We start from the raw sequence: 21,189 nt of genomic DNA, 5'->3' as shown, positions 1-21,189 counted from the left end.
CAGCCTATTCTCAGACAAGCAGGGATTAACACCAAACAAACAACCAAGCAGAAAACAATATCCTAATCGAGGAATTACCAGGGAGAAAACCACAGCTCCATCAACACTGGCAGGTCAAGCTATTTATTTATTTATTTATTTATTTATTTATTTATTTATGAGACTTATATACCGCTTTAAGTGCAAGCACTCTCTAAGCGGTGTACACCAGTAAGCAATGTATATATATATTTACATTGCCCCCAACAATCTGGGTCCTCATTTTACCTACCTCGGAAGGATGGAAGGCTGAGTCAACCTTGAGCCGGTGAGATTTGAACCGCTGACCTGCTGAACACAGTCAGCTAAAGTGACCTGCAGTACTGCACTCTAACTGCTGCGCCACCATATAAAACAGCCATTGTAATATAACAACCACACCCACTAGCATTGATTGTACCTGATCAGGTGATAAAACATCTGCAAGCAAACAGCCACGCCCAGAGAACATCAAGGACTCCATAATACTGTAGAATTTGATTCCGGACATGACAACAGCTGCTAGAATGTTTCTCACCAGAAACAACACAAAAGATGCACTTCTGGCAAGAATCTTTAAAACCAAGACCTCTACTGAATGTCTAAACAATTTATAGTCTTATCACTTTGCACATGGATTTGTACTGCAACCAAAGTGTGACTTTGTCTTAACATAACATTAGATCTACCCTGATTCACGGTATGGATAGATTTTCTCAGAGTACTCAAATCAATCAGAAGAGCTGGAAGGGACCATGGAGGTCTCTAGTCCAACGCCCTGCTCAAGGAGGAGACCTTATACAATTTCAGGCAAGCGGCTGTTCAGTCTCTTCTTAAAAGCCTCCAATGATGAAGTTCCAACAACTTTTAATGGTAAGCTTCTTCCACTGGTTAATTGTTCTGTTAGAAAGTTTCTCCTTAATTCCAGGTTGCTTCTCTCCTTGATTAGTTTCCATACTAAGTTTCTTGTCTTGCCTTTTGGTGCTTTGTAAAATACGTTGACCCCCTTCTTTGTGTCAGCCTCTCAAATACTGGAATACTGCTATCATGTCACCCCAATTCCTTTTCTTCCATACCCAGTTCCTGCAACTGTTCTTCATGTTTTAGTCTCCAGGCCTTTAATCATCCTAGTTGCTTTTCTCTGCACTTTTTCCAAAGTCTCAACATCTTTTCTGTAATGTGGTGACCAAAACTGGATGCTCTGCTCCAGGTGTGGTCTAAGGTTTTACAAAGGAGTACTAATACTTCACGTGATTTTGATTCTCTGCCTCTGTTGGATTGTATTAGTTTTCCGCTGCTGCCACACACTGGTGGCTCATATTCAAGTGATTGTCCTAATAACTGTGTGTTCTGGTTATTTTTATAATATTGGCTGCCTTTGCTAATATTGATTTGATTTCAATCAGTTTTAAAATATCATTTTATATGCAGAACACATCTATTTTGAACATTCTTAAACATTTTATATAGCTTTGCAAATCTTTTTTTTTTTTGTACTATTTTTTTCTTTGTTGCAATTTCAAATGTTCAAATAAAGTAAAATGAAAAGGGGTGGGGAAAGATAATCAGAGAACTAATTTCTAAGTCCTATAAAAATTGGTTAAGAAGTCTAAGCATAGCATAATAGCACCCTTTAAATATCTGAAAGGATGCTATGGGGACTAATGCAATTGCTCTAGAGCAGTGTTTCTCAACCTTGACAATTTTAAGGTATGTGGACTTCAACTCCCAGAATTCCACAGCCAGCAATGCTGGCTGTGGAATTCTGGGAGTTGAAGTCCACATGCCTTAAAATTGTCAAGGTTGAGAAACACTGCTCTAGAGGATCTGACATTAATAGATTTTAAATTATACAGGCAAAGCAATTTTGACTGAATATTATTTTTTAAAAAAAAACTCCCAGCAGTGAGAACAATTAGTGGTGGAACCTATTATCCCAATGTGTTCCTATTCTTTGGATGTGTTCATACAAAAACTAGGTAGCCATCTGTTGTTAATTATTTTAAATTAAATTCCTGAGCATAGAACTAAATAAGGGCTAAATGGTACTTTCCATCTATGTGAAACCAGCTCATATATGAAAATCATTTTTTGCAGTTAAGTGCCATAATGTGATAAAATAGACCAGAACTTTTTCAACCTTTTTCAACCACCCACAAGGTTTAGGGACTTCAACTCCCAGAATGCTGGGAGGTTGAAAACTACTGAACTAACAGAATACTAGGAACAGCTTGAAATCATAACTTCAAATCTCATTTATTATTTTCAATGTTTATTCATTACAGGCAATCTGTGAAACACACGAACTATAGAACAGTAAAGATGTTGGCTAGAAAGGATAAGGTTTATAGGCATTAGCTTGGAAAAGGCTGGTCAAACCCCCAGATTAAAATTATCCCTTTGCCCAGTCCTGGAACCCAATAGGCAGACAGGCATACTGCTGGTTTTAAGAAGCTTTTATTGTGAAATATTGGATTTAGAAAAAGTACAAAAATGTCAAATGGGTGCCAGTACAGAATTTCAACACAATATACAAATGTAAATAAGATGAAAAGCTTCACCTCAAAATGGAGATAGACATTCTAACTAAAAAAAACAAAACTGCAATTATTTACAGGCTAAATGTATATAAATAATTCAAGCCCATGGGATTTTTTTCTTGCTTGATGCCAATTATTTTTTTTTTAAAAAAACTGATTTAAATGCAAATCATAGTGTATCATCTTGGGTCTACATAACATCAAGCTCTTTTTCAAAGCCACCCAAATCTCCAGCCTTTGAAACACTACAATTAAAAATAAATAGTTTCTCTTTAGACATAGTAAACTCTTGTAAATGTTCTGAAATGGGATATTCCACAGCTCTGGTACTTAAAAGCCAGACTGTTGGTTTTCTTCCTCTATATAAGGTTCCTATTGCAGCATAAACAGGTTTCAGTGACAATGCCTTGATCAGAAAGTCATTACGTTTCTTGTGAAAAGTTTTGACCAGTTTCTTTTTAAACAAGTCCACCAATGACAGGTAGTCATTTAATCAGAAAAAGTATCAAAATACTCTGAAATGGAAGTCAGCAATTTAAAAAAAAGTCTGAATGATAAAGCAGTTCAACAGGATAGCAAAAGAATATTCTACCCTATCTATATAATCATGTAATATCCGCAAATAGTATTTATAAATTTACAAAGTTCATCTTTAGTATACAAAAAATAAAAAATTCTCAATATTGTAGAAAGCAGCTTTTTTGTGTTCAAATTACAATTATTCAGTAGTCTCTTGGGAACAAACCCTCCTAAAACCGGTAGCTGGAGGCCCCAACACGAAGGCTAGCTGAAGTGCAATCCATGTGATAATAAATTGAGCACCCCTTTATCAACTCGATTTTCCATTTAATAGAAACAAGTTTAGGTTAATAAATTTTAGGTTAATGAAACTATTTTCTGGAATGGCGATGAACTTTTCTAATGTCTTACATCGGGGGTCCCCAATCCCCAAGGCCGCGAACCTCCAACGGTTCACAGCCTGCCAGGAATCAGATCGCACAGGCATAGGATCCAGGCAGTGTGCGAAACTATGACCCCTGGCCTGCGGAAAAATTGCCCTCCACGGAACCGGTCCCTGGCGCCCAAAAACTTGGGGACTGCTCTCATGTATCATTCTCCTACAAAGAATCTTAAAAATATTGAAGTATTATTGGTTTTTGTTTTTAAGCTTTACACATCCAAGTCATGATTTCCAACTTATGTACTTCAGAGTCACTCCTTGCTTACCTGCTGGAGCAGTCTTTTTCAAATCTGGCAACTTTAAAGATGTATAGGCTTCAAATCCCAGGAATTTCCCAGGCAGTACGCTAGTCGCCAAGTGACTTGAAGTCACCAAGTTTGAAGAACACTGTGCTAGAAACCTCTGTGCATTACAGAAAGTTTGGAGAAACATTCCAGGGTGCACTAGTTTGTACAATGCTGAGAGGTCTTTGCCCTGAAGAAATTGAGAGTACTCAACAAATGCCTACAGACATGTATACAATTGATATTCAGTAATGGTGATCCCTATGGTTACTGATCTACCTTCACAGAATCCCAGGCTCTCCCCAAAATGCAGTTGGAGAGCCACGATGTATAAAGTGTGCTGTTCAGTCTCACTTTATCCCTCTAGTGCAAATGGTGCTTCAGCCTGCATTACTGTCCTGTCACTGTAAAGCAGGCATGTCAAACTCGCGACGTCATGTGACGTCGCGCAATGTATCAGGCCGGTTTTGCCATTGCTGGCAATGGGGTGGGTGCAGCTTCCATGTGACCCGTCCGGCCTGCGGGCCGGCAGTTTGACACCCCTGTTGTAAAGACTGAGCCATGGTTACGGGGCCAGCATGGTTTTGTGACTACACAGCGAGTTGTTGTGTTTGTTTGTTAATTCTCAGTGTTAGGCATTCAGATTTCTCCAGGGACATTTCTTTCTGCTCCAAATGTATTGGCCACAGAACTTCTGTGGGACAATGCCTTTAGCAACACAAAGCTTTCAGTGTAGAATTGTTATGTTCTCACTGTAGAACTGTTCAAAACGGCATTACATTTCAATGCAATGTCATTAAAAGAAATACCTGGAGAGTTTTACATTAGCTCAAATATTGTCCCCTCATCATTCAGTCAAGGACACATCACTGAGAATACAATGCAAATCAGCACTGAGATAAAATAAACCATCTATTCATAGAAGCCCTACATTTTAAAAGCTCCCCGCCCCCATTAAGTTAGGCACAGCAAGAGTTAAGACAAATACTCTCTACACAGACACATCTGTTACAGTATCTACAGCCAAAATTCATTGCCTGCCAGTACTTAGGGCCTTCCCTATCATTCTAACCATTTGATCTTTGCATTTGATCCTTCTGTATATACATTTATAAATATATACATACAGGGGAACGCTGAAACATGGTTAAGGAAAAAGAAAAGTATATACAAATACCAACATTCCTATAAATAAACCGTTGGGAGAAAAGGCACTTGCAGGAGGAAGTCTACAGCGTATTTTCAGAAAAAAACACCTTTTGTTCTGGTACTTACAATAGAGAATCTCTTTTTAATCTCTATAACAGGAAATGCAAAACACCAGTTATTACTAAGAATAGAACTATTAAAATCTTTTACATATATTTATAGGTTTAAGCGTCTTGTAATAAAAGCACCATGATTTTAAACCTCAATGCACTCTTATTTGGACTGAAAGACCAAGAAGGGTTGCCAAGTCTCCAGTGCTCTTGCTCGTTTTCAAATTAGCTGCTGCTGCTGCTGCTGCTGGAACGTAGATCAGATTGAAAGTTGTCCTCAGATGTCTTTATCCAGCTCCTACGTGGGTTTTTGCTCTTGTCCAGGCAACCTGCTAAAGTCCAACCGAATGCAATCAGTCTGCACAACAGGAGCACTTGGGGGAGCTGCCCTCTTGAAGGACTGCCTTTATGTATATGTATATATGTTATTGCATGTTGTGATGACCAGGGACAGCACACGTACTGATCACCAGGGACTGGCCAGCTGCCTCCTTTTGTATGGCTGCATGTCTGCATTATATATGTATGCGTGCCTTCTTCAAACTTGTTGAAGTACTTTAGTAATCCAAATAATTTTTAATTTGCAAAAAAACAAAAAACCCACCAAAAACCACCTCTGTAACATTATTCAGTTAGAAAAAGGTATAGGAACTATGCCACCAACTCTGCACGGCAAAAGGTTTGTTTCTATGGCGTTTCCCCAGAGTCGATTTACCTTTCCGAGATTAATAGCCACGCAAACCACCATCTTCTTATGGTGATGTCAGCATATTCCCGCTTTTGTCAAACTTCTTGCCCTTTGACAATGCTGCCACCTGCTTGAGAAGCTCTCTGTTCTTTGCCTGCAAAAATCCAAAATGGCCGGTGCTCCTGGTTATTTTGTACAACGTGCATTATTCTACATTGCTACGTGAAGATTTTTAAAAATTAAAAATATTACAAAGGCTGCAAAAATACCAGTGCAGTTAATACTCCATTTATATCAGGGGTCTTCAAACTTGGCCCTTTTATGACTTGGGGACTTCAACTCCCAGAATTCCTCAGCCAGTATCTACATTAGGGGTGTCAAACTGCTGGCCCGTGGGCCGGATGCATCAATGCGAAACCGCGCCCACCCCATTGCCGGCAATGGCAAAAAAAGTCGCAATACGTCACGTCACGATACGTCACGTGAGGTTGCGAGTTTGACACCCCGGATCTACATGAAGCTGCTGGGAGAAGACGTCCAATGGTCTGGGATGATGTTTACAAACCATCTAACAAAACTCAAGGGAAATCACTGAGAAATAACCCAGAAATAAACCTACTACCTGTTTTAACATTACTTTGGTGTGAAATGTCAGAATCCAACCAGCTTTAGGGAAGTCTGTGACATACAACGCAGGAGGAGGGTCATGTTAGTTTATGGCAGCCCAAAATCAGGGAGGGGTCTGGTAGTGTGGTGGAATCTGGCATCTAGTTGCAGGAGGGAGGAGTGAAGGGACAAATCAACACTGAGTCACTGGTGTGCAGGAAGAGGCCCAGGGAAGGTCTTCCCAGCATCCATATCAGGGGTCTTCAAACATGGCCCTTTTCTGACTTGTGGACTTCAACTCCCAGAATTCCTCAGCCAGCATGCCTGGCTGAGGAATTCTGGGAGTTGAAGCCCACATGTCATAAAAGGGCCACGTTTGAAGACCCCTGATTTATATGATAGTGATGCAGAGTATGCTTTAGTCTGGTAAGATTTGACTAAAGGAGAACAGCAATAAAGAAGCTACTAATTCATTATGTCGTTCTTGGTTTCCCCTACCCTGGACAGGTAACGCCTTTTCAGATTAACACTCTTCATTATTTACCTCATACTATTAATCAATATCATTAAATGATTATAAAACCATTTAATCAAGCTTTTGTGAACTGTAGCTCACTTCATCAGATGCCAACTCTTTTTTTTTTTTTAAAAAAATAACATTTATGAAATCAGAAAAGGTGCCACCTGATTCCTCCTGATTTTGGGTAATACAGTGCAACTGGTTCAAAATCTAGGCCTCTTGGCTCTCATTCATGGACATTCTCAGCTATTACTGAATACCATTTACCTGTAGTTGTTCTACAGTGTCCTTATGAGCTCTTTCCATACTGTTCATCTTGGTTCTTAAATTCGACTCTTGGTACTGAAAATCCGCCTTCAGCTCAGTCAGCTGAGAAAAAGAATTGATTTATCTCTTTAAAAATACTGTCCGTGGTTACTTCAATGCTCTCACTCTCAAATATCAAAAACATGCAATTCTAGGTAAATGTTTAAAGATAAAGAACCCAATTTTCTTCAGCTGGTTTAAAAGCCAGAAAAAAGAACATCATGCAGCATTAAGTAATTTATCTGTATATGTAAAAGAAGCTGAGTTTTTCTGTAAAATACAATGCAGTGATTTAGAATTTTGTCCATGTCTTCTGAATTATAACCAAAATGCACTGTCCTTTGAATTGTTTTAGAAACAATTTAAAAATAAATAAATAAAGGCCTTTTTCTAATTTACCTGAAAATTTAACCTTGTCATAAAAGTCTGAGCCATCATGAAGTAGTAAGTATACATTTAAATTCTTAAGCAAAAAAAAAAGAAAGAGGAATACTATAAAATTACAGAACTGATATTCTCCTAATTGCTTAAACTTTCTAATGCAGTGGTTCTCAACCTTTTTAATGCCGCGACTCCCAACCAGTCGTAAGTCGAGGACTACTCAACCAGTCGTAAGTCGAGGATTACTCGACTGGTGCAGCACCGTTTGCAGAATGGGACTTTTGGAGGGCTCAGCAGGGCAGAGACAGCCTGGACAATTCCTATTGGCTTTTGAAAGCCAATAGAATTAGACTCTATTCAAGAGAATCTATTCTATTGGCTTTCAAAAGCTAATAAAATAAAAGGGAGTAGCACAGCTAAGGAAAAGGGGAAAAAAATGGCGGGCTGCATTGTTTGGCGACCCTTGTGAAATGGTCGTTCGACCCCAAATGGGGTCCCGACCCACAGGTTGAGAACCACTGTTCTAATGAGATTCTTTGGCTTAATTTCTAAAATATTTCAGGCTTTTTAATGTTTCCAAGCTAAACTGTCATCCTTTTATGATTCAGACAAAATTTTTTCCTGAATTAATCCAGTACATTTGTCATTTACCCAGTTGATTACTAATTTAGGGCATCTTCCCTCTGAATCCTATTTCTTTTCCAAAAAGAAGATTCTTGGTTCTCAAGTTTGATGGAAGATAGGAAATTACACACACACCCCATTTCCTTTCTGATATAACATTCTTGTTGAAAACGTTTGAAATTTTTTTCTTGGCACACCATGCCATATATTGTACATTTGCTTTAGATAATATTGCTGGCTGCAGCAATAATTATTTTTTTCTTAAAACGTCTTGTGTCCTGTTGATTTTTGCAACAGATGCAACTCAAGACTATTTTAATATATTGAGGAATTAAAAACTTGAGGAATATTAACCCTTTATCATTCTAAATTTGAAGAAACTAGAATTGTTATACAGTACTTATTGTAGACATGTTATAGAATTCATCACTTAAGTATGCGTGTCTTAATAATCAAGCTGACCGTATAACAAACTTAAATGCGGCAATGGGGTAAAGTTCTTTTCCAAGATGAAATACCGTAAATGCCGGTGTATAAGACGACTTCCGCGAGCGCTGAAATCGGCGCCAAAGACGGGGGTCGTCTTATACGCCGAGTCGTCTTATACGCCGGAAATACTGGTAGTTTCCGGCGTATAAGATGACGTTCTAGGAATGCGGCCCGGCTATAAAGACAGGGGTCGTCTTATACGCCGGGTCGCCTAATACGCCGGCATATACGGTACTGTATATTAAAGTAATTTTCTGGACAACTTTCAAAACCACTCCCCATGTTATAATGTGCAGCCTTATTTATAGATTTTCTTAGAGGCACTCAGACTCATTTGCATCATTTTACATTATATGAATAATTACATAAATTGACTCCAATGACATTAATTTACATAAAATGTCTTAAATTACTTGGGAAACAATGGAGTCTGTTTTCTGAGATCATGTCCAGATGCAGCTATTATCTGTTGATTTGCAAGTCCATGGAGGGAGGGTCTGGAGATTTAACTGTATTTTTAAATATTTGACAAACATAAATCTTAGATACAAATGGAATACTTCTACAGTAGCTACTGAAATGACTAAGCCATTCACCTTTTTATCCTTCTCCAGTATAGTCTGATCTCTTTGTTGCAAAAGACGTTTCAGTGACATCACTTCTTCTTTCAACTGACTTATTAGGACAAAGTTGTCGGTACCTCCGCTGTCTGCTGACTGATTTATAGAGCTACTGTAAAAATAAATAGCATCAAATGTAACTAAAGGCAGAAACAAACTGCATCCCAAGTATACATGTTTATCTGTTTAATACAGGTAATCCTTGACTTGATAACCATTCGCTTAATCACCATTCAAAGTTACAACGGCACTGAAAAAAGTCACTTATAACCATTTGTCATACTTATGACCATTGCAGCATCCTCAGTTACCTGATTAAACAGAATAACAGAGTTGGAAGGGACCTTAGAGGTCTTCTAGTCCAACCTCCTGATCAGGCAGGAAACCCTATATGATTTCAGACAAATGGCTGTCCAATCTTTTCTTAAAAACTTCCAGTGTTGGAGCATTCACAACTTCTGGAGGCAAGTCGTTCCACGGATTAATTGTTCTAACAGTCAGCAAATTTCTCCTGAGTTCTAGGTTGGTCCTCTTTTTGATTAGTTTCCATCCATTGCTTCTTGTCCTGCCTTTACGTCCTTTGGAGAATAGGTTGACTCTCTCTTCTTTATGGCAATCCTTTAAATATTGGAAGATTGCTATCATATCACCCCTAGTTCTTCTTTTTATGAACGTAGACATACCCAATTCCAGCAGCCGTTCCTTATATGTTTTAGCCTCCAGTCCCCTAATCATCATCTTTGTTGCTCTTCTCTGTACTCTTTCTAGAGTCTCAACATCTTTTTTACATCGTGGCAACCAAAAACATTGGGTACTTGGCAACTGCCATGTTTGTACAATGGTTGTGTGTCCGGGGATCCTGGGATTGTCATCTGCAACCTTTCTAGGAAGCTTCTGACCAGCAAAGTTAACAGAGGGAAGCCAGATCCGCTTAACAAACATACAATTCACTTAACAACTCTACTGATTTGCTTAAGAATATTGGCAAAAAGGTCACAAAGTGGGGCATGACTCACTGAGCACCTGCCTTGCTTAGCAACAGAAATTTTGGGCTCAGTTGTGGTCATAAGTGAAGCACTACCTATGATATATCTATGCATTGCCCGTCATCTCTTCCATTGTAAGCAGATTTTATCCATCCTTTGTGCCAGGTAATTGACACGTTTTAAAAGGACCACTTATATTTGAGATTAATTTCCAAAGGGTCGGAAACTTGCTTAATGAAGCAGTTGTTTTTTTTATATGAATAACAGTTAACTGAGAGATTCATTTTTCACATACGATGTACAGATATTCCTCAATTTATAAATGGTCACTTAGCCACTGTTCAAAGTTATGACAGATCCCATAAAAGGTACTTATGATGACCAGTATTGGATGTTCTGGCCCCCATAGTCACGTCACCCTATTTTGCACACTTGACAACCAGCCCACATTGACAGACATTTACAGGATCCCTCAGCCACATAGCCACGATTTATGTTTTTGCCAGAGCCCAGTGTTCACTGAATGTACCAGAGCAAACAATGGGTTACTTAAGGACTGCTACAAAAGTCATAAAATTGGGTGCGGTCATGTGATCACTCGTTTAATGACTGTAATTGTGGGATCAATTTAGGTAAGTCAAGGACTACCCATATTTAAAACAAAATAGATTCGCAAGGGTTAAATATGCCACTGCTGCCATTAGACTGATTTCTAATTCAATGTTAGTTCATTTATCCCAAGAACTGCTAGTAGCAGACTTTTCAACAAAGATTTAGGCTAGTTTTGTAGAAATCTCCAAAGATCAAGAACCGGAATAATATTCATGTTGAAAATGAAAAAAAAAATGGAAAAAGTATGAACTCTATTTGTTCATACAATGTTTTATTTAACAGAACAGAAAAAAAAATATTCAGAACTATATTTTTACCTATCTCCATTAGATGGCTTGGATTCCATTTTGGGCTTTTTCTTTGGAGTTTCATTCTGAATAGCTGAAGAGGATTTATGGCTGCAAAGAAACATTAAGAATATTGCGTGACTTATGGTCATATAGCCACATTTACCCAAAACAGCAAGCAGTATTATGTATTATAAATTCATTATATATAAATATTATAAATTTAAAGCTGAGGCAAGATTCCCTTGCATCAGGCCCAATCTGTTCTCTCAGCTTCTCTCAACTTTTAAAAACAAATGCCCATCATTCCTAATTCTTTTAATGCTTAACTGTCACTCAAGGAACATTTGAAGCACATCCTACTATTAATGCAATGCTATCTGTGCCCTCCCTAAAAAAAAATCCCCAGCCTTTTACATAGCAATTAAGATTTTCAAAAAGCCTCCACTGTTGCCAGTGAAATATTTTTAAAAGTTAACACGGGTGGCAAAGTTTAACTTTCTCTTCTCTAGCGCTATGCTCTCAATCAGCCCATTAATTTTAAGGGTGATAAAGAGGCAATTCTGTCCTCACCAGTTCTGATAACCACATTTTTCATTTGCTGGCATCTACCACTTCATAAGGGGAAAGAAACAACAAAAAGTTTCCAATCCAGATAAAAAGCAAGAATTGTCTTTTCAATATTATTTACCTCTGCTTCCATAACCCCTGATCTTCTTCTGGGCTCAGACTGCTGATTCTAAAATACAGAAATGCAGAAGGTTGAACCAGCTTATCAGTAATATTCCAATAACTGGTTTCAGTCAGTAACTTCAGAAACAGAATGGTTTGAAAAGATGGAAAGAAGAAAGCAAATAGGGTTTGTTTTTGTCAAATAAGGAATCGGACAATGTTTGTGGCCCTGCATGCCACTGCAGGTAATCCTTGCTTAGTGAATACCTCTGCAATTACAAAGGTGATAAAAAAGTAACTTTGTGATTAATAGCCACATCTATGACCACTGTAGCATCTCTCTCTCACTTTGCTCACAATTAGTTAGTACATTTGTCCGATGCTTGATCTATTTCCCTCTCCCCTCAGCAGAGATTGCCTAAACCAGTAATGGCAAACCTTTTAGAGACCGAGTGCACAAAATGCAACCCAAAACCCACTTATTTATCATCAGGTGCCAGGTGGGCGTGGCCCACTGGGTGGGCGTGGCTATGGTGGTCATGGCAGACTGGGTGGGTGTGGCCAAGGTGGGCGTGGTCACCTTGATGTTGCTCGTGGGGAGGGACGTCTGTGGGGGCCAGGCAGGGTTGGGGGAGATCCAGGGGGTCTCTGGCAGGTGGGGCAGTGGGCAGGAGGCTCATCCTGCAGGGTGAGGCAAGGCAGAGCTGGGGTGCCACTGTTGCAGGGCAATGTGAGGCAGGGGCTGGGGCGGCTGCTGCCTGAAACCATCGGCCCCTGCACACAGAGGCCAGCGAGCACATGGGGGCCGACAGTGTCTGTCAGCAGCCACAACCTGATGACCTGACCAGCACACTCTGGGACCGGGGGGGGGGAGAAACAGCCGTGCTGGAATGCATCCGGCCATGTGGGATCTCGGTGAGTTAGCGGGCGGCTGGTTGAAGAGAGATGGTTGCTATCTCTGGGGCACGGTGCGCATGCCCACAGAGAGGGCTCTGAGTGCCGCCTCTGGCACACGTGCCATAGGTTCGCCACCACTGGCCTAAACAAACTATCTCTTCTTGAGCTACTTTTGGCTCCATCTCTAAAAAATGCTAACCCCAAATTCTGTGATCTTAACTAGTTGATCAGAACTTTCCCTGACACTGAAAACAGTTGGGTAGGTTGAGGCATGCATGTTCCACACAGCCACATTCCTGACCAATATACAGTCTCTAACATTCACGCCAAGATCCTATATATTGATAGGGGTCCCCAACCCCTGAGCTGTGGCCCACTAGCGATCCGCAGCCCGCTCGGAACCAGGCCACAGAAGGGGTGGGTGTGCACACACACAGCTCCACTTGCATGAGCAGCAGGCAAGCGCACGCAGCTCCATTTGCACAAACTAATTTGCGTCTCCACAAAGCCAGAAAGGTTGGGGACCACTGCTATATGATCCAAGTTGTCCAGTGAGAATTACAACCTTCTCTGAACAAAGTATATCTTTGCCACATCACCATCTGAGTTCTGAAAATTGTGTCTTATAAAAGGAATTTGTTGCATTCACAAGAAGCTACGTATTTTTTTTTTAAAAAACCACCACTTCGCAAGAATGTGTCTCCTAGGACAGCTCAATTTCAAAGTTCCTCGTAACACTTACTTGTGATGGCCGCTGCTGTGATGATGGTGGTGATGGTGGTGGGAGTGACGGTGGTGATGGTGGTGTTTCAAATGATGCTGGTCTTTTTCAGTAATAGATGTAGAAGAATTAGAATGTGAAGACCCTAAGTTCTTCCTCTGTTCCTTGGTCTTCTGCAGTACTCTCTTGTAGGACAGAGTACAAAGCCAACACAACAGCTTCCCATCAACCTTTTGGGAAATCATTCGCAGCAAGTTATGTTACACGTACTGAGTGCTAAAAAGACACACAACAGCCAAAATAAAATTATCAAATACTACTGCTATTATTCTTGCACACAGATCTTAATATAAACAAGAATATGAATACGTGTGTATATATACAGCATCAGCAGCATATCAAAGAAAACATGCAAGACATTGTAGAAAATTTTGTGGGGGGGGGAATCTAACTTGACTTCAATCTGTTTATCTTTCTAAAGACTGTCACTGGTTTAGGCAAAGAGATTATTTAGGGCATTCCGTTACTATTATATTTGTTCATATAACCAAATAATGTATTCTTGAAGACGAAGGGCTGCCCAGGTTCTTGTGTTTTGATAAATATGTTGAGCTACACAAATTAATGTTTTAAATAAATCCTGCCTTTATTTTTACAAATAACTCAAGGTGGGAAATATATCCAATACATCCTCCTCCTCTATTTTCCCTACAACAACAATCCTGTGAGGTGGGTTCAGCTGAGCAGGACAGGCCCAAAGTCACCCAGCTGGCTTTCATGCCTAAGGCCATAAACTCAGGACCACCTGCTTTTTAGCCTGGTGCTTTAACCACTAGATAAACTGGCTCTCCTATGTATGTCCTAGGCATGATGAATTCCTAAGGCTACAGTACTATAGTACCCTGAATTCTATGAAGTACAAATAAATATAAATGACAACTGCAATAGCTTATACCACATAAATAGTAACTGGGTAGATTATAGACCAAATTTTGACATTGACATTATCTGAACCTCTTAAGATATAAGAAAAATTCATGTCATTATTTTTGTCGCCCACTGTTTTGCAAAATCAAATTAATTAGTTCATAATCTTATGAACTCTGAGGTGATACATAGACATATATAAACCCTAACCCAAAAACATATGAAGAGAGATTCCTTTTATGCACATTATTTCTCTATAAATACTTGGAAGTAGTCATTTTAAATGGAATATAAAAGGCAGTTTTCTTTTAGAAAACATCAGATCAACAATGTAGCTCATCTAGTTTCGTAAGACATAAGGAAAAGGGATACCATACAGATATTTTATATATGTAGATCAAGATTTGGTCATTGCTATGGATATTCATTCATGTAAGACTAAGCAGCATAACTAAACATTCAGGTCTGACTGAATGGAGTGTAAGCTGGATTTTACTCAGTTGATTTGGGATCAATTTTGCACCGCCATTTTACAGCAAACTTTTATTTAAAATCACCAAAGCCTACCTTTCTTCTTCCTTCTTCTTTGCGGTCAAAAGCACATTGCTGCTTACACTGTTCACAGGTCTGAGGTGGTCCATATTTTTTTTCAGAGTTTGTACAGCGCTGACATTTTGTACCAATAAAAGCAGCAATGATGTTGCAGTACTGACAAGGTTTTGGCTGGAAAAAATATTTAGAAACTCTTAAAAATATGTTAATTTAGTTGTTGAGAATTGAAAATCAATGGAGGTGAGATCAAATAATTATACAGGGGGCTAAAGACAGATTGTCATCAAACACAGTACTTGCATGCTAGAAGAGCATTAAGTTTTATAACTGGAACAAGAGATAATGGGTTATAATCCGTTCAAAAACATATTTAGAGTTTCAGTAGTTCCATCTCATATAATTCCAATCAGTGTCTGGAACTGCTTCATAAAATTAGAATTGCATTCATCTGGATGTCTACATCAGGCATAAAATCTTTATCTGCTACCAAAAAACTCAAAACAAACAATCTCCTCAGTTTTGTTTATTATTAAATTGTCAGTATGCATGGATCATTTCTCTTCACATTACATAACCAAGGAAAATTGTAATTGCTATCCCAGAAAATTGCTCTATTATTTCAAACAAACAAGGATAAAATGTCTACAATTTGTGTAGGAATCTAGACAATTATAGTTTAGCAACTCAATCACAAATACGACTACATATGTTAACTTACCGTTCCAAATTGTTTCACATTTTGGGCGCACTTCTTGCATATTGTATTAGTTTTGCTGGGAAAAAAGCAAAATTCCAAATTTTAGCTACTTAGTTATCAACCACCTACCTATAATTATTGCTGAAAAGGAGAAAGTTGTGAATTAACATGTTGCTCCTAAGGTTCTTAAAGAATGTTATTGCCACATAAATTAAGAAAAGAACAAATTTTCCATACAGAAAAAAATGAGAATAGTCTAGGTGTATTAGTTCTATAGGAATTTTACATCAAAACGAACAAATGTACTATTATAACTTTAAGTAATGTTACATCTCAGACACCATTAACCAGTAAAGTTTCTATTCAGTGTGTCATTTTAAATCCTAATTTTTAAATTATTGAGGACTTAATCTTAACTGAATATATTAATGCAAGTAAGCTACATAAACTCTTAACTGAGATTAAAGATATTGCTGCATTAGTAAAAAGTTTAAAAATGATATATTGGGAACTAAAGCCACATTCTATTATGCCATATAAGGCTTAAATTATTAATGGTATGGAAATTTGCTAGCACTCTGACCATCAAGTGGATGAAGATCACCAGTTTGAGGCTACCATTTGGAAAAATATTAGACATGCCACTAAATGGAAAGAAAAAACACAATGCAGCCCTAATGAAACTCATGTAGGTATGTTAGGAAGAAATAGAGTAGGGCAGCGTTTTCTAACATGGTATTTTCCTGAGGTGTAGAGGCTACAATTCCAAGAATTCTCAGCAAGCAGAACTAGATATGAATTTCAGCTCCATACATGGCATTTCTAGAGCCACCGATACTTTTCTTCAACAATCCTTTGTTCATTAATATATTTATTTAACTTACCTCTCTTGCTGAAACTCTGATCGGCAGTAAGTACATTTTACAATGGGGTGCGCAATCCGACATTCCTAGAAGAGATAATCAATATTTGATTGAAGTGCAACAAGTGATATTAGGTGCATTAGATTTTACCTTACAAAACATTCTAAACATTCATCATCTGAGGTAGTAAAATAGGAAACTATTCTTGATTATTGGACTAACAATATCATTTATTAGAACAGAACAGTACAGGCTACTGTACAAAATTAACTTACTGCAATTTAATTTTTCAAATAAAGATGTAGAGGTAGTCCTCAACTTACAACCATTTATTTAGTGACCTTTCAAAGTTACAACGGTACTGTAAAAAAATGACTTACAACTAACCTTGACACTTATGACCATTAAAGAATCCTCAGTTGTGTGATCAAAATTTGGGCTAGGCAACTAGCATGTACTTATGACAGTTGCAGTGCCCAGAGTCATGTAGTCGCCATTTGCAACCTTCCCAGCCAGCTTCCCACAAGCGAAGTTAATGGGGGAAACCAGATTCTCTTCATAACTGTAATTCACTTAACTGCAGTGATTTGCTTAACAACCATGGCAAAGAAGATCATAAAATCAGGTGTGACTCACTTAAGTCAAGGACTACCCATAGGCAATATGTTTTAACAACTTTTGGAGATTTAAAACATAAATACTGCAATAAAAAATCATTCACAAAATCAGTAGTGTTACTCACAGTTTAAATGTACTTTGCTCTGCAGTGGAAACAATTATTTTATTTATTTTTATTGCAAGTGCCTCTATACCATTTTAATTGAATGACTTTATGCAGCTATTATCATTTAAAAAAATACCCATGCTGCTGAAGCCAAGGTTTGCTAAGCAGTTTCACTTCTGTAACACCTAACAGACTGCCTCAAACTGCACGTTTATTCAATGAATACTGTCTACGGATGTATATATAGGCTATTACATAAGAAAGCACAGACAATACAGATGCAGACAGAAACCCACAACCATTTTTGAAAGATTCCATTTTTTATTGCTTTGTTTTGATATTATGAATTCCTGAAACTACCGTAAATGCCTTGGAATGTATCAGCTACTAGATCCATCTAACAGTCTGTGATGATTTTGTGACTGCCTAGGAAAATTTATATCATAAAAGACCACAGCTTTTCTTTTTAAGGGAAAACAGATGTCTCTTCCTTGCTAAAATCGGATGTGTACAACTGAGTCTTTCAATTTCAAATATTTAAGTAGTAGTGAATTTACGTTTTAAATCTCAGGATGAAAGCACAACCTATAGAGATATCAGTACCTCTTACCCTCCCCACTCTCAAAATCTAGAAATAGATACACTGTGCATTTTTCCATCCATGGAAATTTTCCAGTATATTTTTCCAGGGGAAAAAACCCTGAATGAAATCAAAATACTTGAGGTTAAGAGTTCCAACAGTAAAAGTGTCAAATTTGAAAACAAATTGCCATTCTGAACAGCACTACATGTTGTACAGTTGTCCGTATTTTATTGATTTATATCCTGCCTTTATTATTTTTACAAATAATTCAGGGCAGGGAACATATATAACACACCTTCCACTCTCTATTTTTCCCAAAACAACTCTTTGAGATAGATTGGGCTAAAAAAGAGTGACTGGCCCAAGGTCACCCAGCTGCCTTTCATGGCTAAGGAGGGACTGCAACATACCATCTCATTTTTCTAGCCTAGTGGCTTAAACATTAGACCAAACTTGTTCTTTTACTACCCAGAAATTTTGAATTTCCCTGCTAATTTTCTACCCTGTGGAAAAAAAATCCCACCCTACTTTCATCAGAAGGAACCACAGATGGCTACAAGGTGCAATTCAGCAGGCAACATGGCAGAGCATCAGAAGCTTTTGTAAGCTTCTAAAGGCAGGGGTGGGGAACTACGGCCTTTTTATGACTTGTGGACTTCAACTCCCAGAATTCCTCAGCCAGCCATGCTGGTTCAGGATTTCTGGGAGTTGCAGTCCACAAGTCATTAAAAAAGGCCATAGTTTCCCATCTCTGTTGTAAGGAATGGAAAAAGGAGTCCCTCCTACAGTACAGTATAAAGCCTTGAAGCCTTCTGTCCTATTATTACTAATACTAATTTTATTATCCTTCTGACGACTTTTTTTATACTTAATGGCGTCAGAGTTTACTTTAAATAATCGTCTGGGCTCTGCCGCTGAATAATGCATGAAAAAGCGAAGTTGGGTTATTTTCACTGCTATGTGGCCGTGTGTGTACACGTGATCAGACAAACACGTGTGTGAAAGTATACGTGAGTGTCTGTGTGTGTATGTGACTATAAGTACGTGCTAATATGTATCATTTTTACCTGCAAGGCTTCTAGAAAATAATCCTAATAAAGCCCAAGTATTTGCTCCGGCCGGGCGAAAGCCTTTCTTCCAAGCCTCCAATCAAAAGCCACCCACGCAACCGTCCCTCCCTCCCTTCCTTCCTACCGCCGCCTCCGCCCTCGGCCCCGAGGAAGCGGCACCTTGCAGAGCTGCTGTCCCTGGGAGAGCTCCTCGAAAGGGTAGCGCTGGTTGCACTTGGTGCAGGCGTAGAGAGCCGGGGCCGCGCCTGATCCCGCGCCCGCCGTCGCCACGATCGCCGCCCCAGAAGCCCCGGATGTTGCCGCCATCCGCCTTCCTCTCGGCCTAGAGAGAGCCACGGCCGGCCGGCCGCCAGCCCGCCCGCCTGAGAGGAAATACAAGCCAGACGAACCACGGTTCGATCCTCGCCACCGCGGCCGCTTCCCGGCGTCGATAGGCCGCGCCTCTTCCTTGTGTCAGCGGCGGGGCCCGAACCCGTTTTTTTCCCCCTCCTTCTCACACAAACAGAGAGAGAGCGCGAGCGAAGGAGCGAATGAACGCCTCGCGAGGCGGGTCCATCTTCTCGGCCAATCCGAGCCGCGCGGCAATACTTCCTTCAAACCTCACTGCCCAATGGCAGAACGGGGCGGAAGGACACGCGCGTTGCCGCCCGTCCACCTCGCCGCGCGACGTCACGTTCAATCCGACCAATCAAGAAATCGAAGGGGCTCCGGAGCGCTCTCTGTCTCTCATTGGTCTTCTGAGGCGCTCTTCTGAAGTTTTGAGGGCTTTTTCCTTCCAACCGTCTCATGACTGCGATTGCGCAGAAGAGAGCGGAGGTACTTCCTGCCTTTTCTTCCTCTCGCTTCTCTGCCAACAGCTAGAAAAAACGACTCTTGATGCATGCCGTTCTGACTGTACGATTGACTTCCCTACTGATACGTTCCAAACAAACGCAGCGCCGAAAATCCAGGTTGGGCTTAAGAACCACCAACTAACTCCAATCGCCTATTCCTACTGGCTGTTTGTCGCGTCAATCGCCACCTCCACTCTGTGACGCAAGCGTGCCGTAAGAGGCAACGAGCCGGATGCGATGCGCTAGGCTAGGGAGAGGGAGTTGCATCGTGGTTGGCCGGTTGCTATGTCACTCAATAGAACTACCTTGTTGACAGCTGGAAGGCCGGGGGGAGGCGGGAGCGAGGCAGTATCAGCCGCTGCTGGCCTTAAAGGGACACGCACCCGGGACGGCCGCCTTTTTACGACATGGCGGTGGCCGGGGCCCCTGAGCACACGGTGAGCCGCAGGGAGGCGAGGCCGCGGCAGTCCTGCTAGGGACTTTATCTCCAGTACATGGGGCGGCACTCGTGGGCCGTCCATGGAGGCCTGAGTGTACCTTCTCGGAAGGGGGACAACAACAACGCGCTCTTCGCATGCCCAGAGACGCGTTTTCCGTTAGGCTAGTGTCTATATTCCTTAACTTTGGGAGTTTCCCCTGTATTCTCACCCTCTCGGTCTAGCATGTGGCTGAGGAAAGATATAGTTAAAACGAACCTTATCTGTAGCACTTTATTTGGGGGGGGGGCAGGGGGCTTTTAGTGACCTCAGTGTAAAATATGAGGATAAGCCATTTAAATAAAACTCTGCTCATTTTCTAGGGGGAAAGTGGCTTTTCTGGGGTGCTTGTTCTAGCCCACAGCCTTGGGGCTTCCTGGTGGTTTCTCCTAGTGGTCTCCTTTTCAAGGTCTCTGCTTAAGATCCTGTGAGCCACTTGCTATTTCTCAGACTCATCTCCTTGGGCTATGTAGGGAAGGCAGATAGGGAAAGAAGAGAATTTCATTTAGGGCCTTCTCAGCAACAGGAAAGGCCGGTATATAATTATCAAGGATTTATTTATATTTATATTAAAAGGTATATATTTATAATTAGCATATATCTTTTATATTCAAAGGTATGTTAAAGGTACTAATTCCTTTCCTTGAAGAGTCACAGGTTTGCTGCAGGTTCCAAAGGCGCTTTTTTCAAAAGACAACTGGACTTCCTTGGTTTTTCTCTTGAAGACATTTCTCTTCTCGTCCAAGAAGCTTTTTCAGTTCTGCAGCTGAACTGAAAGAAGCTTGTTGGATAAGAAGCAAAACATCTTCAAGGAAAACAAAGACAGTACAGTTGTCTTTTGAAAAAGCACCTTTGGAACAACCATGACTTGGATGACTGAGATTCTTCATAGAAATTTACTACATGTGTATATTTACTGTAATTCTAGAAATTCTGACAACTGCGTGTTCTATTAACTCCTATAAAATTGACTGGTTTTGTGCATTATTGGTG

At 40.0% G+C, this 21,189-nt stretch overlaps 2 protein-coding genes across 6 annotated transcripts in view; one reads left to right on the top strand and one right to left on the bottom strand.

Annotated features, from left to right (window-relative positions):
- Positions 1–2,255: 2,255 nt before the first annotated feature.
- FAM76B (family with sequence similarity 76 member B) lies at positions 2,256–19,402 on the bottom strand. Of its 3 annotated transcripts, XM_039349070.1 has the most exons (11): positions 19,047–19,397; positions 16,532–16,596; positions 15,669–15,723; positions 14,966–15,121; positions 13,493–13,701; positions 11,873–11,920; positions 11,212–11,292; positions 9,273–9,408; positions 7,144–7,245; positions 5,778–5,904; positions 2,256–5,394 (listed from the first exon to the last, which is right to left on the bottom strand). In XM_039349070.1, exons 1-10 carry the CDS (start codon positions 19,191–19,193, stop codon positions 5,815–5,817), a joined length of 1,089 nt encoding a protein of 362 aa, XP_039205004.1. In that variant the 5' UTR covers positions 19,194–19,397; the 3' UTR covers positions 2,256–5,394; positions 5,778–5,814. The 3 variants fall into 3 exon arrangements, with proteins under 3 accessions (XP_039205004.1, XP_039205005.1, XP_039205003.1); XM_039349071.1 differs by having other exon boundaries at positions 2,256–5,904; positions 9,273–9,405; positions 19,047–19,402; XM_039349069.1 differs by having other exon boundaries at positions 2,256–5,904; positions 19,047–19,395.
- Positions 19,403–19,537: 135 nt separating this feature from the next.
- The window catches only part of CEP57 (centrosomal protein 57), a 29,623-nt gene continuing 27,971 nt past the window's right edge, over positions 19,538–21,189 (top strand). For 2 of the 3 annotated variants that reach the window (XR_005557395.1, XM_039349066.1), the window contains exon 1: positions 20,022–20,157. Coding sequence is in view for 2 of the 3 variants with exons in the window: in XM_039349066.1 (XP_039205000.1) it covers positions 20,128–20,157 (30 nt within the window). In the remaining variant the exon portion in view is untranslated. Of the gene's footprint in view, positions 19,704–20,021; positions 20,158–21,189 lie in introns of those variants that run through there. The other variant, XM_039349067.1, reaches the window with a different exon arrangement.

This window comes from Crotalus tigris, unplaced genomic scaffold (genome assembly GCF_016545835.1).
Source record: "Crotalus tigris isolate CLP2741 ecotype Arizona unplaced genomic scaffold, ASM1654583v1 scf7180000018224.911827, whole genome shotgun sequence".
Classification (NCBI taxonomy): domain Eukaryota; kingdom Metazoa; phylum Chordata; class Lepidosauria; order Squamata; family Viperidae; genus Crotalus; species Crotalus tigris.
This window is presented reverse-complemented; position numbering and strand designations above follow the sequence as displayed.

Coding starts and splice junctions, on each gene's coding strand:
- FAM76B (XM_039349070.1), bottom strand. CDS start 19,193: ATGGCGGCAACATCCGGGGCTTCTGGGGCGGCGATCGTGGCGACGGCG. Junction 11,921..13,492: donor CACAGCAGCGGCCATCACAA/GTAAGTGTTACG, acceptor TCTGTATTTTAG/AATCAGCAGTCTGAGCCCAG. Junction 5,905..7,143: donor ACACTGTAGAACAACTACAG/GTAAATGGTATT, acceptor GGATTTTTGCAG/GCAAAGAACAGAGAGCTTCT.